The 18,441-nt window shown below is 27.3% G+C and overlaps 7 protein-coding genes across 7 annotated transcripts; 4 read left to right on the forward strand and 3 right to left on the reverse strand.

The window, feature by feature from the left end:
- The first annotated feature begins 504 nt into the window (after positions 1 to 504).
- On the forward strand, positions 505 to 2,437 carry LOC128959600 (cyclic AMP-dependent transcription factor ATF-7-like). Its single transcript, XM_054305596.1, has 4 exons — positions 505 to 703; positions 798 to 2,096; positions 2,173 to 2,284; positions 2,350 to 2,437. Exons 1-4 carry the CDS (start codon positions 650 to 652, stop codon positions 2,427 to 2,429), a joined length of 1,545 nt encoding a protein of 514 aa, XP_054161571.1. The 5' UTR covers positions 505 to 649; the 3' UTR covers positions 2,430 to 2,437.
- A 1,396-nt stretch (positions 2,438 to 3,833) lies between these two features.
- Positions 3,834 to 4,799, forward strand: LOC128959484 (isoamyl acetate-hydrolyzing esterase 1 homolog). The gene is made up of 3 exons (XM_054305443.1): positions 3,834 to 3,929; positions 3,984 to 4,042; positions 4,115 to 4,799. Exons 1-3 carry the CDS (start codon positions 3,879 to 3,881, stop codon positions 4,734 to 4,736), a joined length of 732 nt encoding a protein of 243 aa, XP_054161418.1. The 5' UTR covers positions 3,834 to 3,878; the 3' UTR covers positions 4,737 to 4,799.
- LOC128959483 (tubulin--tyrosine ligase-like protein 12) lies at positions 4,766 to 7,068 on the reverse strand. Its single transcript, XM_054305442.1, has 2 exons — positions 5,440 to 7,068; positions 4,766 to 5,245 (listed from the first exon to the last, which is right to left on the reverse strand). Exons 1-2 carry the CDS (start codon positions 7,009 to 7,011, stop codon positions 4,802 to 4,804), a joined length of 2,016 nt encoding a protein of 671 aa, XP_054161417.1. The 5' UTR covers positions 7,012 to 7,068; the 3' UTR covers positions 4,766 to 4,801.
- Positions 7,069 to 8,669: 1,601 nt separating this feature from the next.
- LOC128959536 (tetraspanin-13-like) lies at positions 8,670 to 10,768 on the reverse strand. Its single transcript, XM_054305512.1, has 5 exons — positions 9,582 to 10,768; positions 9,314 to 9,481; positions 9,038 to 9,250; positions 8,852 to 8,980; positions 8,670 to 8,744 (listed from the first exon to the last, which is right to left on the reverse strand). The coding sequence occupies exons 1-5, from the start codon at positions 9,639 to 9,641 to the stop codon at positions 8,670 to 8,672; spliced, it is 645 nt and encodes a 214-aa protein (XP_054161487.1). The 5' UTR covers positions 9,642 to 10,768.
- A 39-nt stretch (positions 10,769 to 10,807) lies between these two features.
- On the forward strand, positions 10,808 to 11,702 carry LOC128959959 (uncharacterized). The gene is made up of 3 exons (XM_054306000.1): positions 10,808 to 10,988; positions 11,071 to 11,244; positions 11,321 to 11,702. Exons 1-3 carry the CDS (start codon positions 10,820 to 10,822, stop codon positions 11,488 to 11,490), a joined length of 513 nt encoding a protein of 170 aa, XP_054161975.1. The 5' UTR covers positions 10,808 to 10,819; the 3' UTR covers positions 11,491 to 11,702.
- Positions 11,703 to 12,755: 1,053 nt separating this feature from the next.
- On the forward strand, positions 12,756 to 15,107 carry LOC128959623 (CDK5 regulatory subunit-associated protein 3-like). The gene is made up of 11 exons (XM_054305617.1): positions 12,756 to 12,902; positions 12,968 to 13,099; positions 13,222 to 13,371; positions 13,443 to 13,621; positions 13,692 to 13,828; positions 13,884 to 14,049; positions 14,117 to 14,209; positions 14,264 to 14,455; positions 14,515 to 14,720; positions 14,785 to 14,956; positions 15,036 to 15,107. Exons 1-11 carry the CDS (start codon positions 12,854 to 12,856, stop codon positions 15,105 to 15,107), a joined length of 1,548 nt encoding a protein of 515 aa, XP_054161592.1. The 5' UTR covers positions 12,756 to 12,853.
- Positions 15,108 to 15,887: 780 nt separating this feature from the next.
- On the reverse strand, positions 15,888 to 16,670 carry LOC128960338 (basic phospholipase A2 PA-10A-like). The gene is made up of 4 exons (XM_054306409.1): positions 16,460 to 16,670; positions 16,327 to 16,408; positions 16,144 to 16,253; positions 15,888 to 16,048 (listed from the first exon to the last, which is right to left on the reverse strand). The coding sequence occupies exons 1-4, from the start codon at positions 16,668 to 16,670 to the stop codon at positions 15,888 to 15,890; spliced, it is 564 nt and encodes a 187-aa protein (XP_054162384.1).
- Between the last annotated feature and the right edge of the window lie 1,771 nt (positions 16,671 to 18,441).

Below are 18,441 nucleotides of genomic sequence, written 5' to 3' on the forward strand. Positions count from 1 at the left end.
TCTGTTAATTATAATTAAATAAATGCATTCAAAGTCTATATTATATCATAAATAACGGCATTTAAATCGACAGTAGATTGTATTGTATGCAAGCATTGCATAAACCCTCGCATTGTGTAATAAATTTAGATGACAATAGAGGTGTTCAAATGTAAATCTCGACACCCGATTGGTTGACATCAATTTGATTTGTAAATCAACACCTCTACTTACCAACGAAATTGTGTATTAAATAAAGCGATAGAGAGTAAGGCTTTCGGAAATTTATTTGAATTTAATTGAATTAATAGTATATTGAATGATAAATAACATTAAATTAGAGACAAATAAAGTTCTAAATAATTGAAATGTTATTTTAAAAAGTTTGGACAATAAATATAAATTAAATAAAACATTAGTGCTATTGATGTATATATATTGTAGTTTGAAAGCGACACTCTGTAGACATTATTATTGTTATGCAAAATGTATTGCCGTATAGATTAAGCCATACATTGAATGCATTAATGAATACTCAATAGAATTACATAGTTTTGAAAATATACTAAACATTAAACACTAAATACAAGTAAATGTATAGACATTGACATCAATTAGACATCACTTGAGTTGATCCACATTGATATGTATTGAATGGTTGGCTCACACCATGACTGACACCAACGACAAGCCATTTGTCTGCAGCGATAAGGATTGTCTTATGGTATGTCTTTGTAGTTGATTATCATTAAATGATCCATTGGTGCCATTGATGACAACAATTATATTTAAATACATTATATCTTTGATTTTAAAAGAGATTTTCAACTATTGATCACTTAATGGTTCACCAGAAGAGACACGAAATGAAATTAAAGTTTCCGACGATATCTTCGACATCGTTCACAATAGCAGACCAAACACCCACTCCGTCACGAATTTTGGGCAACTTTTTGCAGAATTGGGAAGCAGTTGGACTCAATTCAGAGATGCAAGAGATCACAAATTTGACACCAATTTTGAACGATACGAACCAATCGAAGACCGCTGAAGATAGCAATACTTGTAACTCGAAGTCCAGTTCCGTTAGCAATCCATTTGCGCAGTCATTTCAAAATGCATTGAAAAATCCGATTACGAAACTGAAAATACCCGATATATTGACCACTACTACAACATCAGACTCACCGCTCAATACGCCATCGATTTTCCCGAATGAAGGTCTTATGGCTATAGTTAACGCAGCACTAAATACACCCTATCATGACTTTCCATTGGATACGACCGGTGCCAACACGGCTAACATTGACAAAGTGGACGCAATTAATAACACTTCAAATGAATCATTGCAACCAATGACTACTTTGGTTACACGTGTAGTGACGACTGCATCAAATGGTCACTCGACTACCGAAACATTAAGTCAAAAAAGTATTGCTATCAAAGGACAACGTTTTCAAGCGGTTCCAGTGATTCGAACGGCCAATACTAACATAAGTCTTAACAATAATATATCAATTACTCAAACAGTACCAAACATTGTTATCTCAAAACCAAATCATCAGATAATTAAGACAATAAACACAATAAATACAACTAAATTACGAACGGTTCCAATCGCACAACAAACCGTTCAGAAAACTACTGCAATAATAGCACCCAAAATAAAAGCTGATAATGCGATCACAATTGCCAACAATAATTCACTCTATAAAGTGATTCTTAAGCTTCCAGACGGTCGATCAGTTCAGTTGCCATTAATTCAAACACCAATCAATCAAACATCACTTCAACCGACAACTGTTACAAACATTACACCGAAAGAGAACGCATTGACAACTGTGACAAACAGCGAATCACTTGCCATCACATCGAGCTCTAGTCTGTCATCAAGTGTTCAAAGCAAAGTTGACGCCTCCTTGGCTTCACTTCCACCCAAAGCAAAACCTGGAAGAAAGAGTAAGTTTGCACCAGAAGAGGATCCCAAAGAAAAGAAGGCCCGATCTCTTGAGCGCAACAGAGCTGCTGCCATGAGATGTCGTCTTAAACGCAAACATTGGATCGATTCGCTCGAAGAGAAGGCGGATGAATATGAGAGACACAATGAAAAACTTAATGTATGACTTGAATCTATACTTTTACACATTTATAACTTATTGCTATAGTTATGAATAATAATATTGTTTTTCACAGAACGAAGTGGTTTCACTCAGACGTGAAGTCACTCTTCTTAAGACAGCACTTCTCGCACACAAAGACTGTCCCGTCACTCAACAACAGCAACAGAAAACAGTTTCATCTAATGGTATATTTTCTTCTAAGATATATACTATATATTAACATATTTAATGAATTATTATATTTTAATAGAAATAATAACAATTTCGACCACAAACGGGAATTTACATAAAATAGTTAACAATAATTTAGAATCTAATGGTCTGACATGAGATGTTATAATTAAATTAATTAAAAATTTCATTTATATATAAATATATAATTTATATTTTTCCACACAATAAGTGGCAAATCAAGAGTTCAAATGCTAAAAATGTTTGGTAATAATTGCTGATGAGTTCAAACCATTGCTTAATTCAATTTTTTTGTATAATACAGTAATAACTGTTTGTAATTAATTGTGGTATTAGCTATCAGACACATTATGTGACAATTTATATCTCAAAAAAAATGAGTTTTACATAATGTAATGATTATCTTAAAAATTATATATTTATATATATATATATATATATATTTTTGATCATTTAATTATACAATCATTTTGTAATATTTTATCACAATTTAGTTAATTGTTCTTTTTATTTTTAAATATGAGTTATATTTTAATTATCATTTTATTTACACAAATATGTTAATATCAAATCAAATGTAAATTTTCTATTCATTTAAATACTAATCAACTTCTAAATCGAGTATTCATTTTAATTATAAGTTTCAATGTTTTTTCATATCATTATTTAATTAAATGACAAAATAATATATTTAATATAACTTTGTTATAATTTATTCAATTTAACATATCTTTTACTACATCTACTAAATGACTAAAATACTGAAAAAACAATTTTTTTATTAAGTTATGAATAATAGCTAAGTATTGTTGAAATAAAATCTCAATTATTAATAGTTTGCGACAATTAATCACTCATTTTTGTACGGCGGCGGCAATACTAGTTGAATGTCACCCGAGTTGAACATATAGGCCATTGTGACCACAAAGAAGCCGATGGACGCAATCAGTTGCTTATTGTATTTGCTTTGTTGCCGATTATAGGCCTCTTTCCAATCGCCCGACGGCTTCAATGCTTCGTCCATATGACCCGTCCTGAACTTGACGTACTTCTCGGGGATGTGTGTCTCATGTGACCGACGGATCGCTGACCGCATCAATTGGTAACGGGTTTGTAATAACAGGGCTTTGGTTAGCATTTTGCTGACAATCTGTTCAATCAATCAATTAATGGCTGAAAATGTTATATCGTTTGCAATCAAACAACAAATGATTTCAACGATTGTTGTGACCTCTTGTGTATCACAACTCAAACATTCATTTCTAATATTTGACAACAATTTAGTCAAATTTGATTCAAAATTTCAAATATACAGTACTTTATTAACAATATATCAATTTTGAAAATAAAATCAATTTTTATATCATTTAATATATGTTTGTATTTAAGTATTTGTGACATCAAATAAAATACAATTTTTAAAATAAAAATTAAATTTTAGTAATAAATAGTGATTAGAAATTGAAATTAGCATGATACAATTTCAAACATTAAACTTATGGTTTAATTAATTGAAATAAACTTTTCAAAACGTTTTATTAAATAAAATTTTAATTGATTTGAAATTATTGATCAATTGATCCATTGATGGCAAACAATTGGAATCGAGTAATACTTTTTGGCGATTCTTTAACTCAGGTTTTCACTAAAAAAATATAAAATCTATTAAATAACCGATAATTTCTTAATTAGAGAGCTTTTGAACCACAGGAGGGCTGTTGGGGTTCACTGATTGCCGACAGACTGCAGAGGTTTATCTGAAACACATTTCAACTAATTTATGCAATACTTATACATTAAATATAATATAAATTCTGTGACAGAATCAGTGATGTCATAGTTCGCGGATTCTCCGGTTATAACAGTCGTTACTTAAGAATGATTGGACACAAAGTATTCCCACCAGTGATGAACTTTAGCGATGTTTCGTGTGTTACCATTCTTTTGGGTGCCAATGATGCCAATGATATTGATTCGCCGTCCGGACAACATGTGCCCATCAATGAGTTTGAAGATAATTTGACGGCCATTGTTAATCATTTAGAAACCATTGGTATAACAAAAGATAAAATAATTATGATATCACCTCCTATTTATTGTCACCATAAATGGGTTATGTTTTGTAATGAAAAGAAAAAACCCATATCGAAGAAGGATAACCAAACAGTTGGCAAATATGCCGAAGCAGTAGTACGAGTGGCACAAACCAATGACATCGAGTTCTTAGATATTTATAAGCATTTCAGTGAACAACCAAATCATGAAACCTTGCTTTGCGATGGACTTCACTTCTCGAGAAAGGGTTCGCAACTCATGTTTGAGTTGATTTGGCCACTCATTGAAACACGAATTAAACGCTACAACCAGTGCTCACAATTGGTTATGAATTTTCCAATTTATTCAGATATCGACACCAAATGCCCATCAAATACTTTATTGCCTTAATTTTAAGTTAATATTTAAAAATAAACTCCAATTCATTTATGTATTGATTTTTTCAAAAATAATAATTATAAAAGTATGACATTATTTTCTTTTGTATTAAAATCCTTAAGAAATAGTGTCGAAAAAATATCATTAAAGAAGTGGTTGTAGTAAAGACAAGCTCTTTGACAATCGGGGGCCCAATTCATCTCAAGTAAAACAGGTTGAATATAACGACGCTTTGTTTGGCTATCAGTTTTCCACTTTAACATAATGTCGACTCCGTATAAGGCTCTGGACTGAGGATTATCTCCAATTCCATGAGGAGGTGGTCTAAGAGTCGCGCATTCAAATGCAATCTTCAATGTCTTGTATATATCCTTTTCAATTGTATTCCAATCATAGTCTGGTTCGTACTGTTTGTTAAATTCTTGGATAAAATCTTTACAATATATTTGTTTAAATTGTGAGTTATTTTGTTGATTATCAGGTGTGAGATCTCCTTCTGGTCTTACTTTATAATTCATAACCTAATAAATCAAATTAACAATATTTTATATTTATGTCTTTATCTCACATATATATATATATATATATTATAATAAATATTGTTTAATATACTGTATATCAATAAATGGGATATTATGTCCTTAAAATATAAATTTATTTTTACTAAACTGTCTAAACATTGATTAGATCTTTGATTATAAAAATCAATACTTACTGTGAAATGTTTTTCATAGTCATCAAAGTTATCCAAAGAAAAGGCTTTGTTAGAAAATCTGAGCCAAAAATATTTATAGACATACACTTCGAGAGGTGATATGGATCTCAAGAGAACAATATATCGGATGTCAAACTTAACTAAAGCGTTGTTTAGGTCCGACCTCTGAAAGAGAACCGGTTCGGTGATGTATTTACAGACAACTTTAGGAATTGTATTTCGTAAACGAATTATACAATTCAAGTCATCGGTGATAACTGTGTCCAGACTTCGGGCCAAATTCCATGGTTTTATAATCCAAAGATTATTCAAATGACGTTTTGCTCGCTTCTGAAAATAAGCGACAAACTTAACAATCTCTGTCTGCAAATTATAAGTAGTGGCCAACCATTCAGGACTTGTCTCTAAAGTATTCTCATCTACGGAATCACTAGAGTTTTTACGTCTGCAAACAATAGCAAACAAATCTTTAACAGTAATTATGTGTTCAAATGGGAACTGATTGATAAAGACATTAGATTTTTCATTATGAAGTTCCCTAAACTCTTTGAAATGAGTGCTCAACCATAGGATATCGGCGTCAGACAAATGATCAGTCATTTCAAATGATTTGTTAGTTAAATATGAATTAATATATTTATATTGAGAATAAACTTTCAATTTTCTGTTTTCAGGTAATTTCGGTAAAACCATTGCATTGCTGTCAACAATACTTTCCTCGACTCTTCCCCTCCTAATGAAGGCGATGTCGGGTTCAGTTTGGTTTGAGTCCACTTGAGATAAGTCATCGTAAATCCAGGGAATCATCAATGCTTTAGATAACAAGTCCTTGTGTTCAGTAAACTCCTCATTAAGTGATCCCTCGATATAATTACGAGTCACTTCTTCTTCAAAAGAGATATTACTTTTGGCAAATAGTAATGAATAAGCAATTCTTTGGGGAATAAAATAAAAGGGAACACATCGGCAGTTGGCCTCAAATGAGTGTCCGATACGACTACCGAACTCATCCATGAGATACCAAACGGGTAATGAATTTTCCACTTCTTGGCTCTCAATGGAATAGCTTTGGTTCCATTTCCACAACTCTTTGGCCACTCTTCGGGCTATCACTTGCTTGAGCTCTAGATTGTTGTCGATATCTGCATCGCAACTCATTTCAAATAAATTACATAATCTCTCAATTAATCCATTGCTTTGTATCAATATATTACAAATTTCTTCAGTTCTGTATGTAATCATATGATCGATAAGATATATACCATCACTGGTCTGACCGTTCACTTCAATACCATCTTCTTTAATACAAATGACTCGATATGTTTGGTGACTATCATCAACATTGTCGTCATTACCATCTTGTTGTTCGTAATCTCCATTAATCACATCGACATCAATGGTATCTTCAAAGACAATCTTTTCTATCCTAAAATCAATTCCCGCATCAAATGTTTCAGTAATTAATTTGCGATAAAGTGTTGGCCAGAATTTTTGCGGTACATCTGATGACAACAATTGGTTTGAATGTGTAGACACAAAGTCATCATAAGATAAGCTAATGGGATCAGCCATTGGTGATAATAAGGCAAAATAATATCTTGATATATGATATACAATACAATAAATAAATTTATATCTATTATTGATATTATATTTATTCACACAATATGTTTGTAACACATGTTTTATGTGTTGATATAATAACACATTTGTTTGTATCGATTGAATCATTTCATCATTGAATTCATATTGAAAACTAACATTCATTCATACAATGAGTAAATTATAAATATTAGTAATTAATATTAATATTCTGTAGTTTTAATAGTATATAAATTCATAAATTATTATAAATTAAATTTATTTAACAAAATACAGAGACATTTAAAAATAATAATTGATATAAAAGCCAATTTTGTTTGATTTATACAATTAAAATATAATTAAATTTCATTTTTTATAGTATTACCTTCAATTATATAGTAAACTTTTATGAAAAAATTAATTAATAATACATTAAATTTATTTATGCAAAATAATTTGCTGATACCAGAGAGTAAAATAGTTTAAATTGTTAATTTTAATTAAAATTAAATTAAATGTTATTTTTACTTAATTATTCTATAAAAGCCATTAATATTCCTAATAAATTAAGAAAAATACAATATATAGTTTCAATTTAAAAAGAAACTAATTGTTAATCTATGGTAACAATTGTGAAATTAAACAAAATATTAATTTAATAATTATTCTTTTTATTTTTGTCAATATATAATTGTTTGTATTATTTGAAGTATTGTTGTATTTAATTTGCAATTAGTTTTTTTTTTATAATATAAGAATTTTAAATATTTTAATATTAAAAATGTAATATTTTGGTTTATAATTTGTTATTTTATTTCATAATATGTTTCATAAAACATATGTAATATTAGGCTATTATTTTCAAATATTAAAAATAAATAACTATTTCATTAACTATTCGACTTTCTTGGCAACTATTATACAACTATTTGATATACCGGTAGTTTAAATAATTATTAATCAATACTTTATTTATTATTATTATAAACTTATAATAATTATTGTCGTTATAATTGATAACCTTAATTAGTTTGGTTGAAAATCAAATTAATTTCAGGTAAACATAAAACACATAACAAATAGTAAATGTATAACACATTTAATGTTTTATTGTTTCAACATTTATTAATATATAATTTTAACAAATAAATACATGATATAATACATTTGATTAGATTAGTGTCAATATAATGAAAAATCATAAATTGGTACATAAATTGGTTCATAAATATATCAAAATTTCTTTAGTAAAGAAATGAACTATAATTATAAAAACAATGACTAGTTTTATGACAAAAATCAATCAACAAAATAATGATAAGGATTTACTTCGGGATTTCTGAGTCCACGATATTTAAATGCAAACCAAACAGATATTAACTAAAAAATAATAGTATCAATCATTTGGCATTAAATGTAAATGTAAAAAATTAACTAAAAAATATTAACTAATTTATAAATAATAGTTAATTATAAATTAAAGAAATTGATTAATTGAAACTAAAAGATGAATATATTAGTAATTTATGAAAAAACAATTACCGTATTTTAAAATATCATATAATAGTAATTATTGAATAAGTTATTAAAAATTTATAAGAGTTTAATTTAAGTTAACAGCAATAAAACATTCAAATATTAATATATTAGAGAAAAGCGCTGGGATCAGCTCTGGGATTTTTCTGGTTTCTATAACGCACTGTTAGCCAAACACCGATAAACTATTAGTAAATAAAGGAAAGGCAGATATTCATTCAATTAGTATTAGTTACATAATAATAGACATTAAGAGTCAATAATCATTTGGTTATTAAAAGTTGTTTAATACCTCCGTAAAGCTAAAGAATAATCCGACGTAACCTGAGATTTCCAATGCATTTTTGATGGCTTTTTTGATCTGAGGAGCGCAGGGATGACACGAGTTTTGGCAATTGTCTATATCTTGACAACACTTAACCTATAGAGCATATCATCTAATTATATGATAACAAATATCTTTATTATTAAGACATACATTGGGACAGTCTCTGTCAAGTATCAGATTTATAGTATTGTTGGTCTCATAACCGCAACAATCATAAAATACTTGTGCTTTCTGTTGGATCCGTTTGGATGCAGTATTCCAACCTTTTTGGGCCAATTGTGACTGTTGTTGACTACTGAATGCCAGACAAGCGCAGGCAATACTGAATTGTACAACAAATAAGATGAACAATACAACCATATACTATACAATAGGACACAACTTCATTATAATCAATACATTGTTAAAACATATGATATATCATACAAAAAATAGCATCACTTGATGGTGACTTCGGACGCCAACCAATCCTAACAACGACAACAACAATAGGAATACTCCGCAGGCAATGATACCACCGATTATCGAAATACTCGTTACTTTACTGGCGGCCATACCATAGGCGGCCACCGATATCAGGATAATTGAAACCAACTATATATATGATATCATATATACAATCATTTGGTCAGTTTGGTCATCAATCAGATATTATCAATGTCTGTGACAAATGTCGTCAAACAATAATACTTACGATATATATTAAATTAAGAGCCGTCAGAGCATTCTTAGTACACGTGAATCCGCCACACATTTTGATGATTATGACAATTCAAATGAGATCTATTCAGTGATACTATTGATGATTAATATTTGTTTTGTGTGGACAATAGTGTCTTCAAATACATTGAATTTTGTGTTAAAAATAATGCACTTATTATACAATATATTGTCGTTTATTAGAAAATGCTTAAAGTTTTTGACAAACAATTTATATGATTTATAAGTTAAATAACAAACAGATGTTTATAATTGCGAGAAGAAGTTGAGAACCAATTGAGTGACAGCTGTTAAACATGATATTCACAGTACTGTCATGTCTTGTGAACAGTTGGATAAAGCACTGGTAATATCAGTATCTATGGGTGGAGTCATAGCACTGTGTTATCAACAATAAGACAGACTCTGTTATATTGATTGTGTTTTGACATCACTTTTAATATCACATAAAAAGCCATTCAATCGATGTTTTTATGTTTCATATGTAGAGCTCAGGGATGACAGTATGAGACACAACTCTTAAGGGATGGCATTCAAGACATGGGCTGTCCTTTTGTTAATCAATGTTACTGTTATGTTAACAAGTGATCACATTATAAGTACTACATCTATGGATAGGGTATGCATAGGGTATGGATAGGATGGGCAGTCATTTAGGACATACAGTCATACACTTCGGTCATTGATTTAAACACTCATTCAATGTGTCAGTCATTGTCTAAACTAATACTCAATTATTTGTAAACATTGACTAAAAACTAAATGAAAAGGCATTAGACGTCACTATATGTGAACTGTTGTCAAAAGTTTATAAAAATGCATTGCATTTGCATTTAATATTTGTTTCAACTATTTTTTAAAACAATTTTCAACCAATTTTACACATATTATCACTACTTCACAACAAATTACAGCAAATGTTATGTTTTAAGCCAACAATAAATGTGTCAAAAAAAAAGTCATTTTTATATGATTTGTATGAATTGAAGTGCTTTTGAAATTAAATGAAAAGTGAGGCGTATTTTATATTAAAGGAAAGTCTATTTAGTATTTAATTACAAAATGTACTCAACTTTTGCTAACATTATATCATTTTATCAAATATAATAAAATTGATTATTATTTGTTAAAAAATTAAAATATCTACAAAATTATAATATATATATATATTTTGATGTAATTTTTTTTATCTATGAATATATTTGATAATAAATGTTTGAAATGATGAATACATTGTGGGGAATGTTGTGTTGTAGCAGTTGTTCCGTAATATGTAAGCTAACCATTGCTATGGTTGGCATACTGTCCGGTGGATCCATATTTCTGATATTTATCATACAATACAACAATTATAACGCATCTCTTTGGGGATTCATTACTGGTATAACTTTGAGTTTATATTTTTTAATGAAATATCAAATTTAATTATAATTATTTATTTTAAAAATAATTGCAATTATTAGCGATATTTTCGTTTTGTGTGTTTCATCTGAACTATTTATATCTGAAGAATAAGATCGATGAGTGGTATACTCCGGATAATCTCGAAAATCTTAAACTATTGGGTCTTATTGTTTGTCTCAGCTCTTTAGTAGCCTTTGGTGTCTATCTCTCACTATTTATAACACGAAAACAAGGTTTTGATTTAAAAATAAATTTAGTAATTGTTTGGTAATATTTAATACAATATATTTTTATTATCATATTTTGCAGATATGTTTGATATGTATGGATATAACTATTTTCCTGCCATTATATTTAGTTTCCTATCGATAAAATCAGGACTACTGTTATACGGAACCGCTCGACACTACAAGAAATATGTCATTCTATGTAATCCACAGTTTATTTACGATAGAAAACCAATCACTTCTGATCATTGAAACCAAGTCTTCAATTGACACAAAAATGTTATCATTTGTGAAAATGGCTTATATTTGAAATTCATTTTTTTGACTCAATTTATTGATTTAACTCCTAATATTGAATGACATTTTTATATATTAAAACAAATATTAGATTTGATAACTGAGTGATTTAATGAATATTTAACTTATGAACAAAAGTTATAATTAAATTTGTAAAATAGGAAAAGTTTATCATTTGCTCAAAAATCTAATAGATTTAATAGATGACTGATTTTCTATTCAATAATCGATTATATACTCTATGTATGAATCATAAAATATATATCGATTTTTGTGAATTTTTAGCAAATATAAAATTTGTATATTAAATGTGTGAATCAAGTCAACATAATTTTATATAATATAATTATATAAATTATAATTGTAAATTATATTTCAAATATAAGTTTTCAAATCTAGATTAATAATTGTGATTTTGTTTAATTATTATACTGTATGTTGTACTGCTTATTACTGTTATTAATATTTTTTTAATTAATATTTTTATATTTTTATAAATTAATATTTTTATTATTGTTATTGTAATTGATTTTTAATTTGATATAAAAATTATACTTATTTTCTTATATTTTGTTAAATACTTATGTAATTTAATATGTATTACCTTATAATAAAGTATAATACATTACAATATACTGCGATTTGTATATTAATCAGTAACTTTGAAATAGCATTAAAATATTTTTGAATATTTCATGTGTAATATTGTAATTAAATAATAAATTACATTTATATATATATATATATATATATTTTTTTTTTATTTGTTTTTATTACAATGATGTGTAAGAATTTTGTAAAAATTAAAGATTTGTTTTTTAAATAATTACAGTCATTATAATTATCCGTACAAATAGTAATTATTTCTAATATTTATTTTATTAATATATAGGAATATACAGAATAAAAGTGATATATTAATAATACATAAAATCAATTATTTTTAGCAATTATTTCTTATTAATAAAAATATGCATTCATTCAAGTAATCAAATTATCTGTTATTGTAATAATTATAATCATTATTATGTCATTTCGATAGATAACTAATTTTACAATTAATATTTTATTAAAAGTAAAAATATACTGCAAATTCACTGTTTAGTTATTATATAATTAAATCAAACAAAAAACAATTTCAATACTCTGTTCGTAATTAATGTAATAAATGGTAAACATATGTGTATTATATTAATATTAATATTATTGTTATAATAGAGTAAAGCATGAAATGCGTGGCATTTAATCAATTGAAGTGACTTTTAATACAATATTTAATTAAATAAATCATTTGTTTTATCAATAATTATAGTCACAAATGAGTGAAAGTAATCTTCCCATTGATATTCACACCAATAAACTGTTGGGTATGTATTGGACACTAAATAATGATTATATTTATCACTGAAAATGTTTACAATTGAATGGAAAGATTGGTTAATAAGTCGAAGACATTGTCCTAAGGAATGGCAGCAGTCGTTGACAGAAATCCGTAATAAAATCAAGTCTGCAATTGAAGACATGCCACCCAATGATAATATTACACAATTGTTGTCTAATAACTGTAAGAATTGTTGACTAAATTATGACAATATGTCAGATGATTATAAATATTAATATAAATTAATGAAAATTAATGAAAATAGTGATCAAATGATAATTGACATAAAAATTATTATATTTTAGACATCGAGTATTCAGTTTGTCAGAAGATAACGGAAGTGTTGAAAGTGACTGAAAAAGAGTCAAAAAATGTTTTCGGATATTATTCATCTCAACGGATGAAAGACTGGTTGGAAATCACAAAACTCTATGAAAAGGATAGCATTTATTTAGGTTTGATTTGTTTAATGATATCGATTGTCGACAAAAACTATTTATTAAAAAGTTTTTATTGAAATATATAGCCGATTGGGCTCAGAGTTTGATCCGCAATGTTAACTATGAAGTGCCATCACTTAAGAAACAATTGGCTAAATGTCAGCAAACTATTGAAGAATGTGAAAAAGGAGTTGAAGATTGTCTTAAACAGTCTAATGCTTACAAAAATGAGTACACTTTGTCTGCAAATAATTTAGGAATTACTGTAATATTATTATTATATAAAAGTTTATTAAATTAGTCAATAATTGTATATTAATTTTATGTAAATTAAGGGACAAAATATAAAAGAAGAGTTAACGGCTCAACTCAATGATTTGCCCACAAAATTGGATAAAATATATAAAGAAATCCCAGAATTATCTCTCGTTAAAGATTATTATCAGACATTCTTATCGTTTACTCTCAAAAAGTAAAATAATATTTATTTTTTTATTATTTAAAATAATTTTTATTTGTTTACTTAGAGACAAAATGGATTGTTTAAAAGTATTGTGTTATTTGCTTGAGAGGGGAAATACCACTTATTTTGAATATCGTACGGGTATTGTCCCCGAAGTTATTGAAGAATTTAAATCTACACTTTGTTTTAGTGATGATAACGGTGTTAACTCAGATGCAGGCAATGATAATGTAATACAATAACAATAGTAACGCTAATTTAATTTTTGAAAAATTTAATGATTTATATGATTTATAGATTGATTTTGGCGATGGCATTGATTTTGGTGACGACACGGCTAGCACTGAGACTCCTTCCACTGGAAACGGAGATTTCGTTCATATTGAAAGGGTTGGTTGGTTTGACAATAATTTTTATTTGATAATTGTTTTTGATTTCTTATAGGATGACTTATCTTCTGAACAAATAGATTTTGGCAGTGATGGTGATGGCATTAATTGGGATATAACGAGTGGACCCAATGATGAAATAAAGTCATCTGACGATAACATTGGAAATGTTGCCAAAGGAGAGGACGCACAAAGTGTTCTCATGAATACAAATTCAAGAAATGATTTCATTAATGAATTAATTGAAGTATGTTTTTAATTGATATAAAAATCAATACATTTATATTAATGTATTTATTCAAACAGATCGAGGGTTTTCTTGATCAGAGACTATTTGAGTTGCGATCCGATGAAGATATAGTGTCTTCCAATCAGTTTCAAAACGCTCCGCCATTGTTACAGTTGACAACTCCTGATGGCGTCTCAGCAATGCTTGAAGCAGTCAAAAGACTTTTAGCAAAACTAATGACACCCAAAATGAAAGTTCTTTATTATATGAAAGATAGCACTAAGTAATGATTTTTTTTATTATAATTGATTTGATATAAACTAATGGCAAATATATTGTATTATTAGATACATTGAAAATGTATCACAAAAGCTGAAACATATCGAGACTTTATCCGAAAGAGCTGCTAATCGGTCGAAACTTTTTGAAAGCAAACGATTGACAGCTATTGAAAATATGAGACAAATTGAACCTAAAATTCCACTTCTTATTAATCAAACTCGAGATTTGCAACGAAAGGTAAATCATAAATATTTTTTGTTTTTATTTAGTTTAAAACATTTTTATTTAACTAATAATTAAATTATTTAAATTAAAGATTGAAAGCGATATTTCTAAACGTTATAAAAACAGATTTGTTAACATTATGGGAGGCATACAAGTTTTATAGACAAATATATATTGTATTATAACATTTTTATATTTATATATTTTAATTATTTATATAATTTTTATTTTAAAAAATTATTATATAAAGAAATAAATAATCAATATGTAAACAATATTAGTTTTATATTGATTAAAATTTTTATTATTAAAATCGAAGTTTTTACTTAAAATTATTTTACAACTTTGGCTTTATTTCTATTTTTTTAAATAGATATTTATTAATTTTAATAATAATTATTCAATAATTAATTACAAGAACTCTACATATATTGTACAAACTATTCATTGATAACAGAATTTAATGGTTATATTTAAAATAATTTTTTAAATATATGTTTAAATACATAACAACAATTTATTATTTCCAATAATTTTTTTGTTGATAAAACATAGAATATGTCAGTAATTGCATAATTTTGTTAATGTTTTGATTACTGGGAAACAAATATTTAATAATGAATATCACAAGAAATTGTTGTTCATATTTATTATTAAAATAATTGGATTCACTGAGTTTAACATTTTGAGTTGTTATTAAAAAAATATTGGAAAATTTAATAATTTGCTGCTAATATTCAAAAATATTTAAAAAAAAGTAATTTAAAAATCCAAAAATATTTAATAAGTTGTTTATATTGCCTATATGTTGTGCGTTAACTTTGTGGTCACTTTTATAATATTATGATTAAAATCCAAATAAATTATTTGTTAAATAGTGTAACATTTATTAAACTCTTGCTAAACAAACAAATGAAATATAAAACAAATGATATTTTTAATGTTAACCAATAATTATGTTTTGAATGGCAATTATTGATGATGACTGACAAAGAGGTTTATCAATAGGACAGGGATTACGACTCAAACATTTGGCAAAAGCGCGATCGCATTGGCATAACTGATACGAGCACTTGTCGGTTATGCCTCCAAATGGCACTACACCTATCATTTATAACCAGTCATAATAATTGGTTATTTTATTCATTAGTATCCATTAGAGCTGCTAATATAAATGATAAAAAAATTTGATGACTTACCACATCGAGCATACCCGGGCATTACACACTGCCATTGATAGGGCACAAAATATATGAGTAGTTGTGGACATGAGGCCATCGTATAGCACCAGTCGTGCTCCAGACAACAACTATACATATCAACAAATTTAGATTTATGACCAAACCGTCAATAACTACTTAAGCGTCCAAAAGTATCTCTACCTATCAATCACATCGACCGGCTCTCCACCGCCTAAATAACCACAATAACAGCCATAACTCTTATAACTTAATGGATCACATCCTGAGATATATAGTTTAATAAAGATAATGGACTAATAAAATCAAATCATACCCGACACACATCTAATCATACCCGCCAATTGAATTATACTACGTTTAGTACGACTCTTGACTCGTGTAGACATTGTTGTCTCATACAAATTACTTAGAGATGTATTGACATATTTTGTGGTCACTTTTGATGACTTAATGGACGGACCGATTCCGGCATTTTTCGTTTCCGTATAATTTCCGAGAGCTGTCAATGCTGTCGCTAATGTCATGCCTTTAGTTATATTCAGTGAAAGCTTAGTAAAAAAAATTAGAAATATATATGATTTATGATAATTACCTATAATTAGAGCTATTAGTAAGCAATATATTAGACAACATTGAATTATATTATAACAAACTGCAGGTTTTCTTCGCATAATCCCATTTAGGATCCGATTCCTAATATACCAGTTTTGGTTTATAACACTAATTTTTATAACATTTATAAACGTTAAGAATATCCAAACATTAGTTTTAAATAAAAAATATCAATAAATGAATAAATAATTGTTTGCTTAGAATTCTTCTGCAATTCTTTTGCAAATAGAAAAAAACATTCTTTAAATCAATGTATCAATCATTACAAGACATCACATGAATGAATACCAAAGAATTTGCACACAAAATGTGAAATTATTAGAAATGAATTCCGTATTTATAGACATTTATCGATTAAATGATGAGAAAAAAGTTTTGCTAACTATTTAGAAGACAACAAATATTTAAGATAATAATAAAAATAAAGCATTGAATATATTTGCTGGAGATGTGGTTTGAATGACATACAAATCTTTAGTGAATTGTGATCTCTTGTGGATTATAACTGCATTTTCTGGTTTGGCATCGAGTCGTCCAAATGAAAGCAATCTCTATTAGAGAGCCTTTTCGTTAAGGTTGGCCTACTTTGCACTCCAACATCAAAACGGTTCTCACAATAGAGAACCGGGTGTTTAAAATGATTTCGTGATGTACTCATTCACTGTTATATAATATAATATTTAAAAGTTTTTTCAAACTTTAATTGCCTTTTCTTTCTCTCTTTTGTTTTGAAATTTGTTCACATTCTTCAATATAGGAGTCCGACAATTGTTATAAATATAGATATATTTGATATCAACAAAAAAAAATTAAATCCACTACTTATTATAGTTTTTTTAAATATGTATTACTTTAGTGTGTAATACACTTGTGTATAGTTTTAACACAATAAATGTATTACAAGACATTCACGCGAACGTTAAATCATTAGTTTAAAGACTTACTTAATTTACACTTCTTATCATATTTGAGTAAATTTTTGTTTGAGATTTATAATAATAAACCACAATATTATCTAAATGTTTAATAATAGTTGAGAGTAAAGGAGTGTTATGTTTAACAATACTTTCCAAAACATACTGCATATGAACTATAGTACCACTTTTGGTTAGCACTTGATTGACATCATATTTATCATTGCATTTAACTTTATTTCTTACATTATCTCTTTATTTAATAAAATCTATTTTAAAATTGTTGACAAATGTTGTTACTTATAAATGCTAGTGTACTGTATATCAAATAAATAGAAACAATACAAACATAGCATAATTGTTATAAAAGTATTATTAACATTAATATCTTATTATTATTATATTTCTCTCACTTTTACTATTAATGTTAATTTAGTACTAAAATATCGTATAAGTAAACGCCGTCTCATTTATAACCCAACCCAATGTTCAAACAGTTATCCTATTTTCAACTTTCTTTTTTAACTTTCTTATAATTAATAAATTGTTATAAATAAGTTTTTTATGTCTATTATCCACAATTTATTATGAAAAATAGGAAAACAGTTTTTTTTAATCATTCATTGATGTCTTTCAAGATTTCCGTATTTTTGAACTCATATTATATAAATTTAACATATATATCAACGGAGAGAAAAATCAAAATAAGATTTTTATTATTATTATAAAAACATTTATAGTTATTTTATTGTATAATTTTAAGTTATTT

This window comes from Oppia nitens, unplaced genomic scaffold (assembly GCF_028296485.1).
Source record: "Oppia nitens isolate AA-2021 unplaced genomic scaffold, nextdenovo-longstitch-racon4-pilon3 scaffold4_pilon_pilon_pilon, whole genome shotgun sequence".
Classification (NCBI taxonomy): Eukaryota; Metazoa; Arthropoda; class Arachnida; order Sarcoptiformes; family Oppiidae; genus Oppia; species Oppia nitens.